The sequence below is a fragment of the Ascaphus truei genome, chromosome 3, assembly GCF_040206685.1.
Source record: "Ascaphus truei isolate aAscTru1 chromosome 3, aAscTru1.hap1, whole genome shotgun sequence".
Classification (NCBI taxonomy): domain Eukaryota; kingdom Metazoa; phylum Chordata; class Amphibia; order Anura; family Ascaphidae; genus Ascaphus; species Ascaphus truei.
Window position 1 is genome coordinate 394691551 of NC_134485.1, and position 26100 is coordinate 394717650.

Genomic DNA, 26100 nt, shown 5'->3' on the forward strand with positions numbered 1-26100 from the left:
ACGGGGGCCAATGTGAGATTGGGTGGGTCAGGCCGGGCCAGAAATACCGTTACATTTGGAGGCGAGCTGCTGAGATCAGATCTGTCAACAGGACATGCTCTAGCTAGGCACACTGGGAAACAGCGATAGAGTCTGCTGCCACTCTGTGCTGCGTAGGGACGGACCTAGGGGTGGTCAGGGGGCTGACGGGATATTGTCAGTTCGCAGGGACAACCTAGGGGCCTGAAAGGAGTGAGGGGTTTGGAGTCGGGCTATAGCTGACCGAGTCACCTTGAGGCAGTGCTAGTTGGTAGGATGCCAGAAGGGATAGCCTGTTAACTTGGTCAGGAGTCCTGGAGAGGGTCTGCGCTAGGCTGACCAAGACAGGTAGACGCCCCAAGTACTGCATGGCAGAGCCAGAGTACCTAGCCCATTCCAGACACTCACCGTAGGAAGCACAGACTGGGAGGAAGGAGTCACAGCAGACACTGAGAGAGTGAGCCTAGCCTGAGGTAGTGCAACACTGGGTCACACCTAGATAAGGTACACATGTGGTGGTGCATCTGAAGCTAATTTTTATTGTACCGGTGTGGTGGCTGCCCCGCAGAGTGGAGCCCCATGTATGATAACTGTTACGAGAGAGTGGAGGATCCGCGTGGGGCGGAGAACATGAAATGGCGGACAGAGGCTGATGGGGAGGGCACCCGTGGCGTGCAACCCACTGAAGAGCAGACTGTCGCCGAGTTATCATTGACCAATCTGCTCTGGAGCGGAGCGAAGGCCGTGGCTGCCCCGTTTTTATCCTGTTTGGGACAGCGAGGGGCCACCCTTGAAGAGTGTGAGGAAATTGTAATAATTGGGGGAGAACCCCGCGAGGAGAGCAAACAAATGGACTTTTTGGGCGTAAAAGTCAATCAAAATGGCGGTTCCCGCTTGCTAGGGAAACCGCATGGGCCAGTCGCAGAAAAAATGGCTGATGCAGGACTTGCAAAGAGCTGGCCGGGAATGGCGCGAACAGCAGAGCCCCGCCCTGATGGGGGGCATGGCGCGAAAGCTATGGCTGCGCCGGGATGGACAGTGACTAACTCAGCCCCTGTGCTGAGTCAACCGCTTAGTCTATGGGACCCTCCCCTGATTTCTACCAGGGGGAGTGACTTTCAACTATGGCCTGTGGGAATGCACCCACTGGGCCCAGGGACTGATATCCAGACGGCGCCACTACAGAAAGTAGTTCCGGCCGTGGAAGAGCCGTGCAAAAAGGATGGTTATCTTGCACAGAGGGCGGCTGCCAGAAAAAGGCAGGAACTAGCCGCGGGAAAAGACCCCCACCCTTGTGGGGAAATTGGCGCGAAAACGCTAACCGCGCCCACCAGGACTGAGAGAGGTGTGGCCTTAATTAAGGGGCATGATGTTCCCCCGTGGGACCCGCCCATTATTGCAACCCCTGGGGGCGGGTTCCAGCTCTGTCAGAGAAGGGAGGAGCCGAAGCAGGGAGTAGCGGATCCAGCAACTTCCATCAGTCAGTTGCGAGGAACCACTGAGAAGGAGAGACCTGTACAGGAAGTGGCTCCTGTACAAAGAATGGCCTGCTCCTCCACTGTGGGCACGATGGTCTCTACACAGCCCTACTCAGTGCCCGGCGGGGTGCTAGTGGTGAGGGTGGCCAATACCGAGACGGTGGTTGGGCTATGCCTACAATGCGGGCTGCCCGGAGGCACGGTCAACACGGCGGCACGTTGCCCTCATTGCGGGACTTTGTACCTGTGGCCTATGCCCACATTTATTCCTATACAGCCTGCTGACCCCCCGGTGGACGTGACAAGGCGCTCCGCCGAGTCCCCGGGCGCGCTATGGATCAACCGCGCGAGTCCCGGAGACAAGGGACTGGAGCCGGTCAAGTCGGCTGGGTCAGTGCGGTCGAGGCGGCTGAATCAACCCCCGCGTTCGGGGAAAAGAGACTGTCACCCCGCCCGGAGACCCCTAAGTCAGGAAAAGGGGATTACTCAGACGAGGACCTCCGTGAGCTGGCGGTGGTAAAAGCGGAGTTGAAAAGGCAGACCGGAAGGACGACACCCCGTGGGGTGAGTGGCAGGACGTCCCCCGCAGATCGGCGACCCGACCGACGGAGTCCCGCCATCCCAGGACCTGGCGGAGACGGGAGAGAGACGCCTACACCCCTGCGGACGGGTAAGCCAAGCAGCCCTATTACTTACCTGGTTACAGCGGACGGCGAAGCGCTGGAGGGGCCGCGCCAGGCCCAAAGCGCACGTGGAGGGACGGCATCACTTCCGGCAACGACGGCGGAGCAACCGGATGTCGTCATAGAGGAAGAGATCCCGCATGGGGGTCCCACGCAAGATGGTGACGTTTCCGGTTCCGGGGAGGACGTCACTTCCGGTGGCGACGGCGGAACCCATGAAGAAAAAGCAGCGACGCTTCGGCGATCGGGGGAAGGTCCCCGATCACTTACAAGGCCCAGAAATTGGAGAGACGATCTCAGGACTGAGGAGGGTGAGACATCATCCTTGGACCAGTCTACGGACAGCCAGGAGCGGGTCGTAACCCCGTGGGGTCCCGTTCCGTGCCCCTATGCCCAAACCCCCGCCATAGTTAACACCCCTATCCCCATCACACGGTCCCCGGGTTCACTGCCTAGCCTGGAGTACGTGGACAATTCACAAAGGGGAGGTAAGGCTGACCTGACTAGAATTAGTAGGGCCGAGAGAACCATAATGGCTCGTTATAAATCTTCCCATGGGTTGGAGTACCCATATGTCCCTGAGCCTCTCATGGATGAGATAGAGGACAACCGGGATAGGTGGCTTAGGGAGGCCATAGAAATGCACCTAGTGGGGAGAGGGAGTTCCGTGATAGGAAAGGAGGCCGAGGAACGGATAGAACATTTAATCCGCATATGGGCCATTGGGAGAAATATCTATAAACACAGAGTAACATATAGACCAGAGAGGGGATTACCCAGGCATTTCTCAGTAACAGTTCTGGATATGGGGGGTAGAGAAGTAAAGAAACCGGACCCCTATCACTATTTTTAGGTGGTACTGTGCATCACGCGGGTCTGTGGCTGCTGGTCGGGGCGGGCTTGGCGGATGACTGTATTCATGTGTACTGCATTATGAGGAAATTTGTGTGATGTTAATTATGTTTTCCGTTACAGTGCTTCCTGGAAAGAGGTATACAAATTTAGGTCCCAGCGAGGACGATGGGATTCACCAGGGGGAGAATGTAGCGGTCATGTAAAATGCCTACAGTCATCTCTCCTGCTGGCAGCAAGGCCTGGTAAGTGTGGGCATGCCAGCAGTAATCATGGAGGATTTCCCTCACACCCTGGTGGGGTGCCCTGTGTATGGATGGGACTGGTCACATGCTCTGACTCCATGGTTAGTGATGTCAGAGGTGTGTCAGCCTCAGAAGTTACATAAGGCACAGCACTGTGTCAATGAGTTAGTTCGGTCAGAGTTCGGTCAGAGTTCAAGGCGAGTACAGTTGCTGGAAAGTTCTTGCAAGGTTCAGGAAGGAGTTCAAGTTCTGCAGAGTGTTAGTTATGTTCTAGTAACTCCATGGGAGACTGTGTCCAGGGACCTGGCACAGGGCAGTGATTCCTGCGGGAATAGTGAATCCCTCATCTAGGTGACATACCTATCAAAGGGGAGCACGGGCGAGATGATCGGCTAAATACACCCCATTGTGGAGGGCAGCTGTGCCCACCGTGACAATAAAGATGGAGCTGATCAGAGAAACCCCTGTGTGTGAGAGTCCAATGATTACACAGGAGGTTGTACCACCGAGGAGTTCCTCGTCAGGATCATCCCCATGCGGACGCAGGGACCCTGGTGAGGTGGAGGCGCTGCACTGGAACTAGGTGAGACTCAGCACACTACCTCAGCTGCCTGTCTGACGGGTCCTCCCCACACACCCTCATGCGGGAGACTCAGGAGTCCTGTAGCCAACAGGTGCACCATCAGGCATATCTACACTGTAATGGGGGCCGGTTAGACCACGGGGGCCAATGTGAGATTGGGTGGGTCAGGCCGGGCCAGAAATACCGTTACATATAACTCTATAAAAATTGTGCAATATAATATTTCCTGATTTTACCCGAACAGTGCTCACAGCAAATCTCACTGCACGTGGAGCTTCCTAGCGAAAGTTAGCAAAAAGCCGCCTGCTATGCTGCTAGGTGCTGGGTTTTAAAACCATTTTTCCTTTGCGTGGTTACAGGAAAACACTGCCACAATAACACATTTTACATTTAGAAATCACATTAGTCTTGCCACCTTATACCTGGTGGGAGACACACATACATTTATATTGAAATTACAGTGTTCATGCCATTACTGGGTTGCAAAGCCGACAATCTACGATTCCCCAATATGGCTCAGGGGCACCCAGCCGGGCATAATACCTTTATAATTGGCCCGGGTACCCCTTCACGTCACAGTGTTATAGGGAGATGTATTGCCAATAGATTAAAGTGGATACTGTAGTTGTACCTCTATAGATTTTGAGGGTATTTCATTAAGCTGTAATAAACACATCCATAAAGACATAAACAATACAGTGGCTAAAATGACCGGACACATAATAACTGAGTAAATAAAAATATCACTTGTGAACACATTCACATGTCTCAGTCTGCAACCTTGCTTTCCCCACTATTTCATAGCATACAGTGCTTCCACTGTAGCCAGGAATTCTGGGTAATGACATGCAAATGAGCACACAGTGTTACCTTTTGCTTCAAATCCATTTTAACATGGAGCCATCTGAGCATATGGCTGCCGTATTACACAGCTTTTCAGCTGAGCCTGGGTTAAGTGCTTAGCCAGTAACCTTCCTCACAGACAGCTGAGGAAAGAAATTACATAAAAGATGGATATGGAAGCCATGAATTGCTTAAGGAAGTTTGTTATTGAGAAATCAGAAAATAGTGCATTATAATTGATAGAAGAGGGATTAAAAAGTGCATTAGAATTGTGTCTTTAGAAAAGCTATTGTGAAGCCTATGAAATGTTATTTCTGGGTTATTAAAAGGACATTTTGCATTATCAAGAGGTTAAATAAAACTAAATGCCAATTATTTGCATTACATACAATGTGCATAGCTCTTTACAATATAAGCAATAGGATGCAGGGAATTATAATACAAAAGGTGCAACATATACTGTATAAAAAGCACATGAAAGGGAAGGGAGAGTTTACAATCTAAGTGTATATTCTTTTTAGATAAGCACTCTAAATACAGGTGTACTGTATATTCAATAAAGTGAAAAAGGCATTATCACTTGTTAATGGCAATTGACTTGGATCAATGTTTACAGACTGTAATGGCTATTTCACTTTATTAAATACAGCTCAACCCCGTTATAACGAGATGCGATACAACGCGAATCCGCTTATAACGCGGTGCAAGGGTGGCTCCCAATTTTCGTATTTATGGATACTTTACAACACGATTATTGGTATCTTAAATACTTTATTGTACAATGCATACAATTGTACATTATTTCTAACGCGATCCGCTTATAACCCAATGTGATTCTTTGGACCCCAAGCACAGCGTTATAAGGGGTTTGAGCTGTATACCCCTAAATGCCCAGTTTCCATATTAGCATATGTTACCCTACCTGCACAACATAAAATGATAAAAACCCAGGAAAAAAATACACTCTGCATATGTTATACTGCTTGATCTCTCCAATGCCCTGTGGATAAATTCTGGCTTTCAGCAATCAAACCAGAGGATGATTGACAAGAGAGTTGTGTAACTTTATAATTGTTGAAACTGCATCCCAAGGTAAGTCCTGCTATATATAGTAAAGAGTCACAAAAGATGCAAAACATAGAGAAGGTCTTTCTCCTTATCGAGCATTCGGAAAGTAGACTGGGAGTTAAGAGTAGAGCAAAGGGTCTTTGGAGAATTATGGGCAAATTATTTAAAGATATACTGTACAGTAATTCAGTAGCGTGTCAGACTTGGTGACATAAGTTAGTAGCAGGAGAGATATATTGGGTGTGTCTGAAAAGGTCTTAGAAATTGATTTGTATTTATACGGTTGGTGTGTATTAGGCAAAGATTATAGTGGCGCGTGACAGAGCACATGGCGTCACGCACACCTGTCGGCCGAGCGATGTGTGCACTGTAGATGGAGGCGTGGCCATGACGTCACCAGGCTGGTCATTGGCTGAACCACTCACAGACACGGCCGTGGTGCCAAAAGACAAAATAATTTGTCTTTTCAAAATTTTGCCGCGGGGTCAATCTTCATCGCTCACGTGCACTATGGGTGGCCTCACAGCGGTCTTGCATTTTGTTCGCCACGCACGCACCGTCGCGCTCACTATAATCGCGGCCTCAGATGAAAGTCATGTACAGGCATACCCCGGTTTAAGGACACTCACTTTAAGTACACTCGCGAGTAAGTACATGTCGCTCAACAGGAAACCGCCAGCTCACGCATGCGCCTGTCAGCACGTCCTGAACAGCAATACTGGCTCCCTACCTGTTCCGAAGCAGCGAGCATGCGGTGAGACTATAGAGCCTGTTACAAATGCGTTATTTACATCAGTTATGCACGTATATGACGATTGCAGTACAGTACATGCATCGATAAGTGGGAAAAAGGTAGTGCTTCACTTTAAGTACATTTTCACTTTACATACATGCTCCGGTCCCATTGCGTACGTTAATGCGGGGTATGCCTGGATTTATCTGTGTACAGTACTGTTGCCGCAGTTAAACTATTTCTATGCAAAGGAGATGTTAATTGCAGGAGGAATGGTCAACATAGCAGAACTATGATGGCTTTGCTAATATTTTTAGGCATAGGGAATATTATTTGCTGGAGAAAAGGTTAACACAGCATTCAGGGCCAGTGAAAGGGGGGACAACCGGGACTGCTGTCCCAGACCCGGTCAGTCAAGGGGGCCCGCCCCCCTGCCGGAGACACTAGACTTTATGCCTGCAGGCAAGAAAGGGCCTCCCTTTTCACAGGCCCCCCCCTGAAGAGCCCTCCTTTTCCCCAACCCCCCCTCCCCCTTGCAGGGCCCAACTCTTCCCCAGCCCCCCCCCCACACAGAACCCTCTGTCACGATAGCTTATGACAGGTTGTAATTTACACCAAAAAATATATATAACTGGGTTGAACTGGGACGAGACTTAGATATGGTAAAATATAATTTATTCCTTGATAAAAGTGAACACACAAGATATACAAATAACAGGCAAAATATAGACACTCACTTAAGATGGAAATGATGAAACAGTCAAATCTAGACTGGCAGTTCATACAGCAATCTTCATAATCCCAAGACACGAAAGACATGAAAGACAATAGCCATAGGCTGGGCCTGGTTCTTATACCATTATTTCCCATTGAACACAACCTAAACCCAGCCCCTCTCATAAATCAGCGGTGAAGTTGACAGTTTTCCTCAGAGTAAAACTCCTCCCACCCAAGGACGTTTACAAACTGCTTTTCCTATCTAAATAACTTCATAACTTCAGTTCAGTGGTACCTACCGGCACGCGAAACATATTAATACATTCCGGCATGCATGATGCTCCCAACGAGACTAAATATTACAGTGTAATATTAAAATTAAGAGAGATATTAATATCTGTCTCTTCGAACCGGCTAAACATCAGGTGTTTGTATTCCTTATGTGCCAATCAGTCCCACGAATACACATATGTAACTTTTAGCATGTTCAGCCGAGGACATCTCATAATATTATTATATTTAATACGGTCACTCATTCTGATCTCTCCTTGGGTAACCGCACCCCTGGCCCCCATCAATAAATCTCTTTGAAGCAGATTTTGGCTTCCATTGAAGTGTGAAGTATCCCACTTAAAAAACATTCAGTTTCTTGGTTCCTGCCTCCAACATAAACAATTAGGGCAGTTACCTTTTGGTCACTGGTGCTATGTTTCACACCCAATGCCCCAGACCTCCTGGCCTAGCTGTCTCCCAGCAATATTCCCTTGGCCTGAAAATTAGGTATTAACATACTGTGCACCAAAACCCCCATCTGTACTTTTTCACACCCAACATCAATCAAGCCCTTTGAAGCCCAGATATTTCTGAAAAGACACACCACATTTGTATTTTCTTAAACTGTAGCTCATTTACCCCTTAAGCCCCAGTGTGTGTGTGGTGCAGACACTGGCCCAGAAACAATACATTTATACACATTTGGATATTGAAGTAAGGCAAAACACATTACTGGACCTCAGTCCAGTTAACCCCTTGCTTCCCTGATGAGAGTAGAGGGTGGCCAAATGGGGTTGTAACCCCTTAAATCCCGGGCCAAATCCTCCCCATCACACCTCCCCTGCTCAATGGGTGCCTGGTGCCCCAGCTGCCTCCCCCTGGCACTGGGACACCACTGGCGCCCTTGAAGCACTCAATAAGTCCTGAGGGGTTGGCCTGGCAAAATTGTCCTCCGGCATTGTCCAGTACATTGTCCTGGCCACAGTGGATAGTGAAGTCCAGATCCTGCGGAGCAGGGCTCCACCGTGGCCGCTGGCATTCTCCTTTGCCTCCCTCTGCCCCCCACCCAGTGCCTGGTGAACCAAGTCCATGGTGAAGGTGCCCCTTTGCAGACCAGGCTGCACACTGCCCAGAGACTGGCATGTTTCTGCACCCGCCAGAGACCAGCTATCAAGCACAGACCGTCGTTTTCCTGTCAACCAAGTCTGGGAAAGAGCTATGTCACTATCCTGTAGGGACCCTACCTGCCCTGGCCCTGTGCCAACCTGTAGCTGCTCTGCTATACTCCTGACTCTCCTCCCTGGCTGCCTATCTACCCACAGCCCCTCCTTTGGGAACCCTGGGGAATCTGTCAGAGGGGTCACTTCTGGACAGTCAGAACAAGGGACCTTCTGCCTACCTAGCCCATCCCTAGCTTCTGCCAGCTGCCTGACACCCCACTGACCTCCTATCTCCCCCTGCTCCACAGTGTCTCCCTGCCTAGCCTCCCCTAGGCCCAGCACCTCAGTTCCTGCTGATGACTCCTGCTGCTTACCTCCCTGCAGCCCACCTGCACTCCTCTCCCCCCTGGGCAATCCTAACCCAGACACTGGAACTACCTGAGTGCACCTACCTCCCTGACCTTGTCTCCCCCTTACCAGGGATGAGCTCAGGGGCATCTCTCCAGATGCAACCGCCTTAGCTCTTGGCTGCCAGGTATCCCTGGGGTGGCACAAGCCTGCCACTGCCCAGGATACCCCCAGCCCATAGCTAGGCTGCAACAGGGGGTTGCTGATCTGAGACACCCCCTGAGGCTCTGCCAGGGTAATGGGAAACTCTAGCTGCCATACCTGCTGCTGTCCCTCCCCGGCTACCACTAGCCCTTCTTCTCCCACTGAGATCTGATGCTGGCTACCTACCTGCAGCCTCCCCTCACTCCGCGTCTCCCTAGCTAATCCTAGCCTGGATCCTAGGGATACCTGAGTGAGGCCATCTCCCTGACACTGTCTCCCCATTACCGGGGATGAGCTCAGGGGCACTGGTGCAGAAGCACCTACCTTGGCTCCTGGCTGGCAGGTAATCTGGGGGTGGTCTAACTTTGCCACAACCCCTGATACCTCCGGCCCATAGCCAGGCTGCAACAGTGGGGCTCTTAACCGAGAGTCCCCTTGCTGCTCCACCAGGGTAATGGGGAAGTCTAGCTGCCCTACAAGCTTCCCTTCCTTCCCCTCCCCTGGTACCCCTATCTCCTGCCACCCCCCAGTCACCCGTATAGTGAAACAACAGGGTACAGTCATAGGGAAAAATAAGTCAGGGTCAGTCTGCGACTTGGTCTGGCTTACCTCGCTGGTCCCTGCAGAGACCGCCGCTTTCGTTGGTCCCGATTGCAGGGGGACTGGAGTGGCTGCCGCCGGCATAATCTGGGCCGGGAAGCAACGGGTCGCCGCCGCAGCAGCGCCCGGGTTGGGTACAGGTACAACGGTGCAGGACAAGGGTCCCAGGTCTTTGTGGAGGAACACAGCTCCATGCAAACTTAGTAAAATAACCCCTCCCGCAAACCCTGTCCCTCCCCCCAAATAAAATTGCCGCCGGCAGGATGCCGGATTGGCGGCTCCTTCTCCGCCGCCGGTTCTCCGCCGGGATCAGGTGGATGGCCGCCGCTCTCCGCCGCTGTTGCTGATGCAGCCCGTCCAGGTTCTCCAGGAGACGTCCCGAGGAGGGTTGTCGCCACGGCTGGGCGGGAGCTATCAGAGGATGCCGCTAACTGGGGCATCTTTTCCGCAGCTCATGAGCGCTGGCTCTGAGGGGCTTCTTCGCCGACCGCGCACAGTCCGGGCACTGGGCATTATTGTGGCCCATTTGTTGGCAGTGCCGCAGCGGCTGCCGGTGCTTCTCCGCCACCGGTGGACTAACCCCAGCAAGGGGCAACGGAGTCCAGAGCAGAGTTGCTTGAGCACCGGGCTCTGGGAGGGAATAAGCGGGTCGGTGTGGTACCGACGCCAGGAACTGGGTCCACTTCGCCGGGAACTACGTCTTGCCCAACGCACACACCAGTGCTAGCTCTTTCAGGGAAAATGGACGGGCCACCGCAACGGCCGTTACCTCTCCTGGTGCAAGACTTCCGTGGTCTCCGAGACCACCCGCTCCCTCCACAAGTCTCTGCCGTCCCGGAGCTGGGTCCATTCCCCGCTCTCCGGGCGGTTTGATGGTTACAGCGGCTGCAGCTGTGGATCTTTGCTCAGCCTGCCGGGTTTCATGCTCACCGATCGCTGTCTCTCTCTCAGCCTTGCTGGCCGCTGGTCCCCGTGCCGACTTGATGCACTCCTCCGGTCTCGGTGCCCGGCTCCAGTCAGACGGATGGCCGGCACTTTGGTTCTGGAGGCAATGCTTCTCACAAGTAGGGGAACAGTGAGGAGGTGCCATATCTTGTGTTATATCTTGTACACTGTGTGTTCAATATCTTTAGTCCCAGGAACTCGCAATTACCATCGAGTCCCCACTATATTACAGTATCCCTTAGTACACTGTAATACAGGTCCAGTTCAATCCCTCCGCTTGCCACCAGTTAATTACAAGCCTGTCACGATAGCTTATGACAGGTTGTAATTTACACTAAAAAATATATATAACTGGCTTGAACTGGGACGAGACTTAGATATGATAAAATATAATTTATTCCTTGATAAAGGTGAACACACAAGATATACAAATAACAGGCAAAATATAGACACTCACTTAAGATGGAAATGATGAAACAGCAGATTTTGGCTTCCATTGAAGTGTGAAGTATCCCACTTAAAAAAACATTCAGTTTCTTGGTTCCTGCCTCCAACATAAACAATTAGGGCAGTTACCTTTTGGTCACTGGTGCTATGTTTCACACCCAATGCCCCAGACCTCCTGGCCTAGCTGTCTCCCAGCAATATTCCCTTGGCCTGCAAATTAGGTATTAACATAGTGTGCACCAAAACCCCCATCTGTACTTTTTCACACCCAACTTCAATCAAGCCCTTTGAAGCCCAGATATTTCTGAAAAGACACACCACGTTTAAATTTTCTTAAACTGTAGCTCATTAACCCCTTAAGCCCCAGTGTGTGTGTGGTGCAGACACTGGCCCAGAAACAATACATTTATACACATTTGGATATTGAAGCAAGGCAAAATACATTACTGGACCTCAGTCCAGTTAACCCCTTGCTTCCCTGAGAGTAGAGGGTGGCCAAATGGGGTTGTAACCCCTTAAATCCCGGGCCAAATCCTCCCCATCGTCACACCCTCCCCTTTGCTCGCAAACACAAATCTGGAAGGGGAATTCCCCAAATTCATTCTGCAGGCCCATCCGTGGGCTCCAGGTAAGCCCACTATGTTTCCTGACCCAGTATCCCCTTTCTCCTCCCAATGACACAGTACCCCATTTTACCCTCTCCCCAGACCCATTACCCCCTTCCCAAGCCCAGTACCCCTTTTACCTCCTCTCCAGGCTCAGTTCCCCCTTACACCCCATCCCTAGGCCCACCACCCCATATATCTGCCCCTGCCCACAACCCCTTTACATTCCCTCTCCAAGCCAGTACCCCATACATGCCTAGTACCCCCTTATAATCCGCTCCCCAGGCCCCTTTCCTCCCCCCAAGGACCTCCTTATACCCAAAGAATCCCCTTTATACCCTTCCCCCAGGACCTCCTGATATCACCCCCCCCCCCCACCCGACCCATTACCTCCTTATAGCTACCCTCGGTCCATTACCATTTTATTCCCCCCCTCAGGTCCATTACATCCATATAATCCCCCCACCCCCAGATCCATTGCATCCTTATAATATCCCCCTCCAAGGTTCACTATCTCTTTATAATACCCACCCCCCTCCCAAACCATTACCTCCGCATAATCCCCTCAGGTCCATTACCTCCTTATAACCCAATTGGTATTGTTAATATTTTCAGGCATAGGAAATAATTTCAAGAGACATGATTAAATCAGAATACCTATAAAACAGGGAGATGAAATCTGTTAGCTCCATATAAGGGTTTGCCTATAGTGCCGCCGACGGCGAAATGATGGGTGACGTCACCCGTCGCCGTTGCCACAGGCAAAAGTTATGTTTCAACGGTCGGCCGAATCGCGGGATTCCCGCAATTTAATTTGTTCAAGGGCCGTCCGTCACATGACGCGACGGCCCTTGAAAAATCAAATTTTGCGGCGGGTTTTCACGACGGTGGCGTTGTTCTATCGCATGCACTATAAGCGCATGCGACGGCGGCGGCGGCAATGCTTTTGTTTTTGGGCGAATTCGCGTCGCCGGCACTATAAGCACGGCCTAACAATTGAGAAGTCCCTTAATAGCCCCTGTACTTAAAAATTGCCACTGGAAAAGATACACATTTTAAAATAAACAATGCTGCTAACCCCTTGCAATTAATCTTACAGTAGTTCTCATCTCCATCTACCAACCAAAAATGCCATATACTAGATCAGCGGTGCACAAAATGGGGGGCGCGCCCCCGGTGGCGAAGGGTTGCATGGACCCCGCGCTCTTCCCCCAAGCCATTTAAATTAAATGCCGGGGGATCGCGTGAGGCCCCTGCAACGCTATACTTACCTTGTCTCTGCCGGCGTCAGGACTCGTGTCCATGGCAACGCAGCGTCAAATGACACCACGTGGTCATGTGACATCACGTGCGTCAAATGACGTTGCGTGTGTCGTGACGTCACATGACGCCGCGCGAGGTAATGGAGACGGGGCACACCACTGGAGGCGAAGAGGCAGAGGGGGCGCAGCAAAAAAAGTTTGCGCGCCCCTGTACCAAACGAGGGATGGCCAACTCCAGTCATCAAGGGTGACCAACAGGTCAGGTTTTCAGGATATCCCTGCTTCAGCACAGGTTGCCCAATCAGTGGCTCAGTCAAAGACTGACCCACCTGTGCTGAACTGGATTTGCCCCCTCTCCCCCCACTGTACTAGAGAATAGTAGCAAAAGTCAAAGTTTTGCTAAATGAAGGACTACAATTAGTGCGACTATAGTTAGTGTATCAAACATAGAATTTTAGCATAATGAGTAAGGAGCACGTTTGTAATCTGAGAATGCAGATGAATAAAATGCCCTTGCTACCGTATTAGACTGTCTCTCCTATCGTGTACACATTAGTAAGCAGCCAGATGTCACTCACACAATTACCAGATCATTGACAACCCTCCCCCCTCAAGCACCGATCATTAGAAAAGCAGTCTGCTGGGGGGATGTTTTGAGGCATCTTTTCACTTCCTGTATGGGATAGTACACAGAATGCAGCAAATGGCAACCGAGAAAGGTCCTGCACTTCCTGCAGAAGTGAAACCTGAGTATACACTGGGTGTTGTATAAAGTGTCATGTTATTTGCTGAGCATCCAGAAGGTGCAATATTACTCATTCTGGTTTTGTTTTGACGAGGGCGGGAAGAGATAGCAAACGTTGCCTGAAAATTCATGGACAAGCCAGTCTGGTAAGTGGCTGAGGTTAAAAGAGTGGTGGCAACTGTTCCATTGTTAATCCCTTCACTGCAATGCATTGCAAAGCAGACAGCAACATGCTGGGGCTTCCAGGTATACTGTAGATATTTGATCATTTGATCATGCACAAGAGGATATAAACACAGATATTGTTTGATTTGTTATTGAACTGTCAGATGGCCATGATTGATAATGCTGTTTTGTTGATTAACCTTTTTGCTACTGGGAAAGTGACCTCAAATATACAGTAGTAAACAAAGAAGCCCCACTATATGATTAGTCAGATAAGACTAGCCAACCTAGAGTATGTGATAATATTAACAATGTACTATAGATTAACTCTTTTTAGTAGCCCAAGTGTCAGATAGTCCTGGCCAATCCACGGGTTTATAAGAGGTTCATATTTGCACATATCGATGTTACTGTATGTTTTATTTGTAGGGTGTTTATGTTAGTTTGTAAAGCATTGCTAGTTTCAGGCATCAGAGGATTTCTTACACACAAAAGAATAGAAAAACGTCCAATTGCATAGCTGGCGCTGATTAACACTACTTTATTATGAGCTACGACTTATTTGTGTAGCGCTATTTAATGTTGCGTTAACACATTATTTTGTGAATGCAAATGAGATTAATAATAAATAATTCGTGGTAAATATGGCCTCAATCCCATTTTGTAATGGCAAATTTCGATGCAGCTATATCAAGCATTTGTGAATCCTGTCCTGTGTCAACACAAAAGCTGTGCGATTTAGAAAAAAACTGAACACCAGTTTTTTATTACAAACATCCATTGTTTGTTTATTTTTTTTTGGACTCCCTTAGTAAGTTCATTTTTAAAAATTGTATTGTTAATCTTTTTATTTTGCTTTTTCCCTTCTGGTGTTTTATTTTCTATTTTATTTTTCCCATCTGGGTTTTTTGTTATCCTTCCCATGCTTTTTCCCCTGACCCCATTCCATTTGTTTCTTATTGTCCTGTTTGTCCTATTGTCATATTGTCTTTCTCTTGTTCTGACTGTTTATTTGTTTTGTCATTTTACCTTTTTGTTTCATGTTATCTTTTGTGGTCAATTGTTTTTCATTTGTTTGCTATCTGTGCTGTGTTTTCTCCTGGTTTTGATTTCCTCACCTACAGCAGGGGTATGCCCCCCCACCCCCCCTGCCGGTGTTCCCCTCACCTCCCACACGCCCGCGTCCCCCTTCACCCCGCATCATTTGACGCCATGTTGCCATGGCGCCGCATGTGAGAAGCCGCCGAAGCAAAGGTACGTTAGGTTTACAGAGGCCCTGCAGCTCCCCCGGCACTTAATTTAAGAGCCTTCGGGAAGCGCGCGGGGCCTCTATAAACCCCGCGCCCCCCAGTTTGCGCACCGCTGACCTACAGTACACTTTGATGCAATTAGTGCCTGATTTTGTATTTTTGCACTATTTATCACTTGAGTATTTATTTACTTTGTTACCTTTTGGTGACACATTAGTTGGAATACACTGCACTTTAGATTCACTCATAAATTGTATATGGTCCCTGTAACTGTATTTTTCCTTTTTTTTTTTTTTTTTTTTTTTATTATATGTAGCACTGCTTCCCCCTAGGCTACAAGTACGTGTAGTGTGGGTTACCTGTGAGGGTCCAGGAGAGATGAGCTCCCACGATGTTGTGGGGAACAGGACAGGCTTTAAGTGACAGCGCCTCCAGTCATAGCAGGCTACAACAGAGCTGCAGGCAGTCCCTAACATGACAGTTCTTTTCTCCTATACTTCTGTCCAATAGACTGCGACTTAGTCAGAAGAATATAAAAGGGGTCTTTATTTGATGCAGCCACTGCAGATGGTATAACAGCATTTGCATATGTAGCACACTTTCCCCTAGAACACAGGAAGCTACCAATGCTGCCCTTATTCCTGTTGGCTCCAGGAGCCTGAGCCTCTGCCACGGAGAGCCTGGGGTATATACTTACTATGGTGCAGCGCCTCCACCTGTGAGGGATCCCAGCAGCGCGGAAGCAGCCCCTCACAGGACACAATAAATTGAACACACACTAATAAAAATAGAGGAACTTTTACTGTAAGGAGATATACTGTAGGATATGACTTTCACCCTTATAACTATAGTCAGTGTTCGACAAACCTATACATTTGCTCGCCCCGGGCGAGTGGATTTAACCCCCGGGCGAGTAAATATTGGCCCAAGCAGCACACGTTTGGTACTAGGTGGCGAGTAGATTTTTTTGTGATTTGTCAACCACTGACTATAGTGATTAAATCCACAACTACCCCACGCCTCGCAGGGCCTTTTCCCAACCATGTTTTCCCACACCATGTCCACAGTGATGCGTAGTCCCTTAGCCCAATAGTGTCCCCAAAGAACCCACCCTTATAGGCATGATCAGTGCCTGTGTTGTACCGGAATGTTGGTGCACTTTACAGACTACCTGTCGGGCGCTCGAGCACCCGGTCTGCAGAGGCTTCAGAAAGGATCCGCCGAGCCACACTCCTCCGCGACATCCGTTAGGGGTGATCCCACCCGGGTAATGCCTCTCTCTCTTGTTGGTGAGCCCTGGTCCCAGACCTCTCCTCAGGGATTGCAGCGTCCGCTGTGTCCCTAATTATCCTGCAGTGCTAAGGGGATCCGTTCCCTATTTTAGGGCATGTCCCTGGAGCAGCCACAAACGTATTGAATGACTTAGAGCCTATCTGGGGCCTAGGGGTATGCTGGCCTAGTGCAGAGGCTACTTGCCTCTCTGCACGGACCCTCCGTCCCCTATCCCTGCCTGACACACACTACCTAACGTGGTCTGAGTATGATGACCATATCCTCTCAACCAGGGAAATTCTAGAGCCCTATTGGCTGCTGAGCAACAGGTGACCGCCCGAGGCTCATGGGACCTGTAGTTCCCACTCCGTAGCCTGTTCCCATTAGCTGCCACTTCGTGCGCATGCGTGACACAGTAATGGCCTCCGTGCTAGTCGCATCCACTGCGCATACTAAAAAATGTCGGCGCCCTGAGAGCGCTCGAGCCTCTGAAGCACCGGAGCGCTCCCTACACACTGCCCCCACCTTTCTGAGGAACCGTCTGTCTGTCTCTGACTACGGTGACACCCGCACCTTCTGGATGCCCGCACCCGCGTGACTCGCGGAGGTAAGGGGGGGTCACTGGGAGCCCAAGGGGCCTGGGGCTACACATATAGTGGAGAATGGGTTTCAGGCCCTTGGATGGTGTTGGCCAGCATATAATGTTGAGGCCTTGTGCTATGCACAGATCTTGGTTCACTCAGCCCCAGGAGGGGCTGAGCTCTTCTCCCTTCCCTGGGTGGGAAGGCACATAACTAATTGGGAAGGCATCCTCCCTAATGCAAAAGGGGAGGGCACAGGGTATAACCATGATTGGCTGCAACACAGACCTAGTGTCACCACCTCTCCTGCCACTCGGGGGCTACGTGAGGGGGGGGGGGCAATAAACCCCACAGGGTAGCCTGTCACTGCCTGAAGCTACTAGGACTTAGGTGACAGGAGGACAGAAAGATAGTCTGGACCAGCCATGGCTATAAGTATATAGATCTATCTCTATCCATTCGAATTTTGGTGAAATGGACCATGTAGCTGGAGCAAATGTCCTTTTATCTTAGATGTAACAAATACAACACATATTGGTTTAAATGGGATTTTCTAATGCTGGATTTGTAGACTGCTTTATACTTTAATAAATGTCCCATTAAAAGATGTTATGCCCTTTCCGACTTGAGGGTGCTGCATCACAACAGCATGTGGGTTCGGTGCTGCTGACAGGGTGGGACAGTCTCCTGGGCCCAGTGGCTGCGGGGGGCCAGGCGGCCAGACAAAGCAGTGTGGCCTGACCCCTCATGGCCGGCGAGCCCCGGCTCTCCCCAAGCTGCTGCCTCCCTACTCACTGACTATCCCACGCTGGGCCCTCTGACGTAGGCACGCGCCCTGACGTCAGTGCGCACCAGAAGTAAGCTGGGCTACGCTTCCAACATGAGGGAGGCCTGGCGCGCTGACATCAGACGTTCGGCATGGGACAGAGTGATTGGGCCCAACTGCTTTGTCTGGGCTCCGTGCAGCCAGCGAGTCTGCCCAGAGGCCCGACACCTGTGACCCGCAGCCAGGTATGGGTTTATATGTAGTGGAGGGGGGGGGGGGTTCTATCTATTTGGTTTTGCTTGTATGTATTGGGGGATTTTATATGTATTGGGTGTTTTTTCTATGTATTGTTTTTTGTGTGTGTATGTTTCTAGATACTGTAGATGTGTATACAGTATGTGTGTGTGTGTGTGTGTGTATATATAAATTGGGGTGTGTTTTGTTTTTTATGTATGTGTGTATGTATGTGTAGCCATGCCTGATTTGGCTACAAATCTGCCCTCCATGACATGTAAGCCCTGGTAACAGTGCGGGCAGTTTCAGGACCAATCCAGGGATTTTCACTACAGAAGCGGCGTCAAGTGACAGGGAAGGAGGAGGGCCAAGCCTGTGTTCTGCCCAAACCTGGGCTCAGACCTTGGACCTTCCCCCCAGGTACTTAAGGGGCTGCACACCTAAATTGAGTTAGTGTCTCATCCCCTGAGAGAGACTGGTAGTCACGCAGAGGTGTGCAAGGATCTGGCACCCACTGTCCCCTCCCCTTTGAGGAGTGAATATCTTACCCCTGACTCTATTAGGGAGTCGGGAAAGAGCAAGGAGTGCCCTTGGCCAGGGGTGGATGTCCAAGGACCATCCTGAGGCTGGATGCCGGTTGTACTGTGGAGACGAGACTGTTATGCTGTTTATGCAGAGAAAGGAATAAAGTGATCTGGCTGTTTTAAATATACTCCTGCCTGGTGTTACATTCTATCTGGGGGGAGTGGAGTAAGTTTTCCTGCCGGAATTGCCTTAATTTTACTGGAGCCTGCAGCAGACGGAGGAGCTGATCACCATGAGATAAAGACCAGTCATCTACCCCAGAAGCCTGTCCTGATGTCCCCACTACCATCGACGGACGACTCGGCATCATGTGAGCCAGCAGGTATCCAGCACTACACACTTGGTAACAGGGGAAACTCCCAGAAGGTGGGGGAAACACTGTTACATATGTATTTGGGGGATTTGTATATATGTGCAGGGGTGAGGATTTTTTTTTTTTGTATGCATTTTAGAGAGGTGGGGTATTTTGAGGGGGTAGGAAATGAGTGAGGAGGAGGGATTGAGAGAGTGGGGTAATTGACGAGGGGAAGGAGTAAAAGTGGGACACCTGGGAGAGAAATACATGTGAGGCATGAGGGGGCAGGGATTGAGTGAGAGTGGGGTAATTGATGGAGGGGGGGGGAGGTGAGACGGAGGAGAGAGAAAAACAAGGGGGAAGGGAGGGAAATAGAGGGGACTCGCAAGCTGTGAAATGGGTGTGGGAGGCTCGCAAGACCGCTGACACGGGGAGGGGGGAACCGGTCGTAACCCTGGGCCCCGGGAAATCTGCCTGCAGCCCTGTGTGGGTTATACTGTTACATTGCAAATGGGATATGACATTTCCTAACACAGTGGGGTTGGGGGAATATTCTTCATACAAAGTAAATTAAAGAAATCTACTAAATGTTTGCATCAGCAATGACATTGCATTGTCGAATAAGCAGTCATTGGTTGACCTATCAGTTCTGTAGTTATTTTATCACTCCCAATCTACCCAGTCACACAGAAGGAAGTAATGTAAAATGCATTATTGCAAAACTTTAGATTGATTCACTAGAGCAGTGATTTTTCAACCGGGGTTCCGCGAGCACTGTCACGTTAGACTAGGTACTTACACCTTTATCCTGGGATCATATCATTGAGCAAAATCAAAATGTAAAATTAATTACGTTTATTTCTTGGAAACAGACATACACACAGTGAATTACAATAATACAGGAGAAACCACACTTACTGGGGTTTTGGGTTGAAAAACTAAACTTCATTGACCGAAATAAAGTCTTTAACAAGTCAGTTGGAAATGGTGCTGAAAGTAGGACTTAGCTGCAGGACTGCAGAGCAGAATATTTTCTGTTTCCTTGCTAGCTCCGCAAGGCTTCTTTGAGCTTGGAGTCACAAGTTGGATCTGTCTTGGGATTTCATTCCTGGGCTGGCTACTAACTTTTTTATAACATTTGCAAAGTCAGTCCCACAGCATTACTGCCAACCCACAAGCGTGGGAACTTTACTGCTAGCCATTCACATGTTTTGCCAGTCTTGTGACGCCTGGCACCTGAGCTTCAGCATGGCAAAGGGGCATGTGGGAACATCGCCATCTTGCCTACTTGTCATGCAGAGGCCTGGTGCCTCTCAGTCTTTGGAGGTGACCACTTGCCAGGATGGCCTGTAATCACCCCAGGACTTGGCACTTAACTCAGCCATCCTGCACATATGGATGTTCACACATATTACTTTGATCTACGGACTTAGGGACAGACTTAGTGGCATCACACCCTGGTACCTCATCAGCCACCTGTGGAGTCCTGCAGTAAAAGGGCACAGCTTATGTTATAATGTACAAGCCTACTACATTTTAAACCTATCAATTTAATAAAATATACTTTATACATTTTCTTATTTAAAATGTCCTAAGTCTATTTGGTGTGAGGGATAGAGTGAAAACCTGGACTGTTTTATCCCCACTAACCATATCCCTTACACTTTTTTTTTTTTTTTTTTAAATAAAAGCTTCACCGTCTTATACCTGACTGGGGTACCCCCCTGAACCCCAGGGTTCGGGTTATCTGGACATGAACTGGGCATCCCCCTGAGACTAGGGACTCCTGCACTGTTCTGGAGATACCTTGTCCCCTGCCCCCTTATTCTTATGGTTGCACATTTTTACATACATTGCATAACCGTACATGTACAACAGGCATGTCCAAGAGCTGACACTCTAGGAACCCCAAACACAGCTCAGGGGCAACCAAGTGGGCTTAACCTTTGTTAGTGAGCCTGGTTACCTCCTCGCCATCACAAGAACCCCTCAGGGGTTCCACTGCCGCATGGGGGGAGAGCTGGGACAACTATCCCAGGTCTGGCGGCGCTGCGTTGGTCCACATACCAATGACCTGGCAAAAGCAGCCAGCCAGTCGCTGCTCTTTCCTCTCCCAGCTTCAGCTGTCAATTTCTGGCTGACTGGAGGGCGGAAGCATCCGCGCAAGAGCTGGCTCTCTTAAAGAGACTGTGTGTGTGTGTGTAGGGAGCGAGACGAAAAACTGGGGGTGAGGAGAGAGATGGGGTGAGGGTTGGGGTACCCCAGAATTTCACAATTGAATTCTGGGGTTCCCTAACCAAAAAAAAGGTTGAAAACCACTGCACTAGAGATTCCCAACAAGTGATGGCAGAAACATTTTCTTCTGTTGTATAGTAATCACACCATCAAAGGTATGTGTTTGCTAGGGTTAAATTAAGACCAAAATATTTGGGCAGAATCGCCATTCTAATTAAGTTTTTAAAGCCACAATCCATGCTCCCCCTTTTGTATGTATATATTTGACCTTATTTTAAATGAGATCCGCCACAGTTGAACCATACAACTCCAAACGACCCGAAACCCCTAGTTCCTGAGGGCTGTAATTTTGACATTCCCTTACAAGAATTTTTTGTTTTGGTGAAACAATATGGTCACTGGGTCATAGTCATGGGCGTGGTCAGTCTCACTCTTGCATTCAATAGAATTCCACGACCTTATCGTGTGATGACATTGTAGCTTCTGATTGGGTGATCCTGCACTAGTGGTGTACCGAGTACCCGGCGTTACCCGGCATATTTCTAGCTACCCGGACATTACCCGGACCCGGCAACGGAGAAGTGGACCCGGCGTCGGGTAATGTCAGGGTAGCTGAAAATAATCACATCACTTACCTTTGGTAGCATCAGAAGTGTCTTCAGCCTGCGTTGGAACAGCAGGAATCCATTACACCGCACCGCAACAGGTAAGGTGTGTGTGTGTGTGTGTGTCGCCGGGAAACCACGAGACCGGAGCAAGAGACGGGGCGTTCCTATGGGACCGCCGTCTGTCCAATAGGAACACTCTGTCTCGTGCTCCAGTCATGTGGTTCCCCGGCGGCACACACACACACACACACACTGCTTACCTGTTGCGGTGCTGTGTAATGGATTCCTGCTGTCCCATGCCGGCTGAAGACACACGTCTGATGCTGCCACAGGACAGCTGCTGCTGTTCCTAGATGTCACCGCCACCCTGCAGGTAAGTGAAAAACCGGGTACCCGGCCGGCTAGAACTATTGATTTTGGCCGGGTACCCGTTACCCGTTTTGTTTCCAAAACTCACTACCCGGTACAACACTACCCTGCACACACCTTTGTTTTTCCTTGCAAATAGTGGCAAAAGTCATAAACCTTTTTTATATTTTTGCAATTGGGGGGCCTCAGAGCTATAAATGCCATGGTTCATCTCCAAACAACACCATGGTTCATTTAAGGTTAAAAAAGAACATTCTCAACTTTTTGCTAATTTGAAACAAATGTTTGAATATATCCTTTTAAAATAATGTATATCATTATTTTCATCCAGCCTACTGTATGTGCAACAGTCATGGAAAACGCTACCAGAAACTATGAAACTAGGCAGAAAACAAAGCCAAAGGAGCCAATAATTAAGTCAAGGATTGACTGGAAACGTACAGCTAGAAACTGTATCTCCCAAATTGTTTGGTCTGACAATGAATATGAAAGCATATCTGAGGAACAAGTGGAAGGAGATGGGGGCAGCAGCAGCACAGCAGAGGAAAATGAAGAAATATGGCAACAAAAAATCACTGTTTCAGCAGTGGACATAGAAGAAGAAGAATGTATTATTCAGTCAAAATGTAAAAGGACATCTGCAGTAATGTATGACAGTGATAGCAGCTCTGACAGTGATATCCTGGTTAGAAAGGTGTATGCTAAACGCCGCTGTATTCTAGATGAAGATGATGAACCCTGTGATGCCACAAAAAATATGTGCCTAAAAATAGACACAGAAGTGATAGAAATTAGAGGGGCCTCGGAAGACGAACCAGCAGAAACAAACATCAAGAAACAAGAGAAGCTAGAGAACCTCAAACAGCTTGCAAAAAAGCAACGATCCCGGAGGCGATCAAATGGCTACGAATGCTTTGAGGTAACTTTTTCACATCTTGCTTTGTTTGTGCCAGGACCGTCTCGCATTTCTTCCCCTTTTTTACACAAGAAAGAAATTACATGTCAGTGATTCTTATTAGGGACAGTTTCCCATATTTACAAACCTGTATCCATTCTTCTGCTAATTTAACAGAAACAAATATAGTATGTATTACCATGCATAGTAAAACTATCTTAAACCTTTTGCTTAATGTTTGTTTTTATAAATGATATAGATATATATATATATATATATATATATATATATATATCTATATCATTTATAAAAACAAACATTAAGCAAAAGGTTTAAGATAGTTTTACTATGCATGGTAATACATACTATATTTGTTTCTGTTAAATTAGCAGAAGAATGGATACAGGTTTGTAAATATGGGAAAGCTATATATATATATATATATATAATTTATTTTGCCTGTAGGTGCTATGTTCACAATAAATGGTACATTGTCAATTAGCAATACCTTTAAAATATATGTGCAACCTTTACTAAAAAAGTAACTGTATTACACATTTTCCACGAGTTCCAAAAAATAGAAAATCAGAGGCCCAGGAAAAAGGTCACGCTACAGTAATTTTAAAAGTTGACAGCTTGTTGATTTTAGAAATGACAGATAACCACAGTGAAATCTGGGGAAAGAATATAACTGCATTGGTTCTTACATTTAAGGGGGAAATTAACAGGATGCAGCAAATGTGGCACTTAGAGTAAACTCTGCTCTGGTTAATATTGTACTTGTTGCTTAATCTAAGTGCAAGGGGGGATTGCACGGAAACTCGTGCGTAAATTAAGCTAATGTACATATTTATGGTACAGATGTTATGCATGCAATATGTTGAAATATATCATTTTTATCATTTTAAATACATTTAAAAAACATATCACAAAAACTTTGTGGTCCTTTCTACTCCTAAATATCATCTGATTTGCTCCCATTGGAAAACTAGTTGAAGGGCCTTTCTGTAGCACTTGCTATACTAGTTGTGTTGGAAGCTTTGTGGGGTTTACGATTCTAAATTTAAATGAAGGTAAACGTGGATTTATATTATAGGCTAAAGTTGTTAAATTCCGGGCATTATTGAAATCCCTACTCTCTGATTGATTGGTCAAAATTCCAGGCATTATCCTTTTCAGTAATGGTCTGGAATTTTTGGCACCCTGCCAAGTTTTTATTTCTAGCCAATCAGCTTTCTATTGACAGAGCAGCTCTCAGACTGGGGGTGTGATTTGACAGGAGGCAGCAGCCAGACAATGACTTCCCCCTCCCTGCCTGCAGAGGGCTCCGCACAGGACACAGCGAGGAGGGAGAGCTGGCTCTCTTAAAGAGACTGTGTGTGTGTGTGTGTGTGTGTGTGTGTGTGTGTGTGTGTATATCTATAGATGGCTGCAGTGTGAGTGTATATAGAGGAGCTTTAATGTATTTACAATTTTTTTATTTTAATTAAAAAAAATCTGTAACACGATACAAAAGTGTGTATTATTTATGAGAAAAGCCTATATGTCTCCTATAATAGTAATAATCCCTGAAGAACCAAGGGCCAATAATGCCCTGTTCTTAAGGGATTATTACTTAACATCAGTAAATTTAAAAAAAAAATGTTGTACCAAGGACAACTTATTGTTTCCCCAGGTAGGAACTTTCAACCCGGTACCTTCATCAGTAAGTATCTCGGGAACCGTGAGGTCCCTGGAGCTGAAAGACGCACGGTTCTGATTTTATGTTAAAAAAAAAAAAATCAATTAAAGAACAGGAAAAAATCTCATTGGCGGGATTGCTGCTTTGCGCTTTATTGATAGGCTGTTGCTCTAAAAGGGAAAATGTTTAAAGTGAGCGCTTCAATCATTTTCATGGATGTGCTTACAGTACTGTATGTCCCAACTCTCCACAACAACCTAACTACACTGTGTCTTAGGTTCCTCACTTATTTCCCAGCTCATATACAGTAGGCTCATGTGTGCTATGCAGTGTGGCTCATGGCACCTCCATAGAGCAAATCGCACAAGGTCTGGGGTTCGCACAAGGTCTGGGGTTAATTAAGAACGTATACATTCATGACCGGAGTGCTGTAGCAATTACCAGTGACTGCTGCTGAGGTGGAAAGCCTTTAAAGTTTTCGAAAAGTGCAATATTATTATTTTATTTTTCACTTTCCCCAAATATATTAATTAACCATCAATAAGATGCCTTTTGTATATTCGCCCACACAGCTGATCAGCCCATGTTTGGATGCTTTGGAAAATTATAGAAAACCCCCTAAATACAGTATGTTTAAATGATGTCTTTTTAATATAGGACAGTGAGGGAGATTCCTACGGATTACCCCTTACACCGGAAAAAACAAGTGACAATGAAGATAGTAATAGTATGAAAGACTTCATAGTTAATGATGAAGGTGAATATGCAGATGAAGCAGATGCATATGACCATAAGGATGGGATCCAGATAGCTGTGCATCAGGAATTGTTTTCAAAACATCATATTCCACTCCGTAAGTTACCTAAATACATTAATGCCAATTCACATACATTTATGTTTTTATCTTTATTCAAGTGTAGTATATTTCTGTACGATCCATGTTGTGTTTTGTGAAGAGGAACGCCTGCGTCCACACTATACAGTACATACAAAGACAAATAGGAGTGAAGCAGTAATTGACACAGGTTGCACATGCACAAATGGGCCAGTTTATAAGGTTATCAGTCTCAAAAGCAAGCCAAATGCATGGGTTTTATGCTACAAACTGCATGAAACGTAGAGCCTCTAGCATTCAGCCACAACCGTGTAAATGGTGGATAAATCGGAAACCAAATCCTTTTGTTGGGTCCATATTTTGTCTTAAATTTTTTATTTACTAAGTGAATTACATGGCACTTTTACAGTGACCTTTTTAGCCATTAACAAATAAAATTAAACAATTGTGCGACGTGCATGTTTATTTTTATATGGTGTATTTTTATATTGATCTATTCATAAAGACAGTTGGTGTTGTA

At 47.7% G+C, this 26100-nt stretch overlaps 1 protein-coding gene and 1 long non-coding RNA gene across 4 annotated transcripts in view; one reads left to right on the plus strand and one right to left on the minus strand.

Moving 5' to 3' along the window:
• The window catches only part of LOC142490322 (uncharacterized), a 145207-nt gene that overhangs the window by 102854 nt on the left and 16253 nt on the right, over nt 1-26100 (minus strand). The window lies entirely within an intron of this gene.
• The window catches only part of CCDC82 (coiled-coil domain containing 82), a 33117-nt gene continuing 20775 nt past the window's right edge, over nt 13759-26100 (plus strand). Inside the window, exons 1-4 of one of the 3 annotated variants that reach the window (XM_075592456.1) lie at nt 13759-13955; nt 22501-23088; nt 24740-24769; nt 25403-25598. In XM_075592456.1, the coding sequence (XP_075448571.1) occupies nt 22522-23088; nt 24740-24769; nt 25403-25598 (793 nt within the window). In that variant the 5' untranslated portion in view covers nt 13759-13955; nt 22501-22521. Of the gene's footprint in view, nt 13956-18308; nt 18985-22500; nt 23089-24739; nt 24770-25402; nt 25599-26100 lie in introns of those variants that run through there. The other 2 variants (XM_075592457.1, XM_075592458.1) reach the window with 2 other exon arrangements.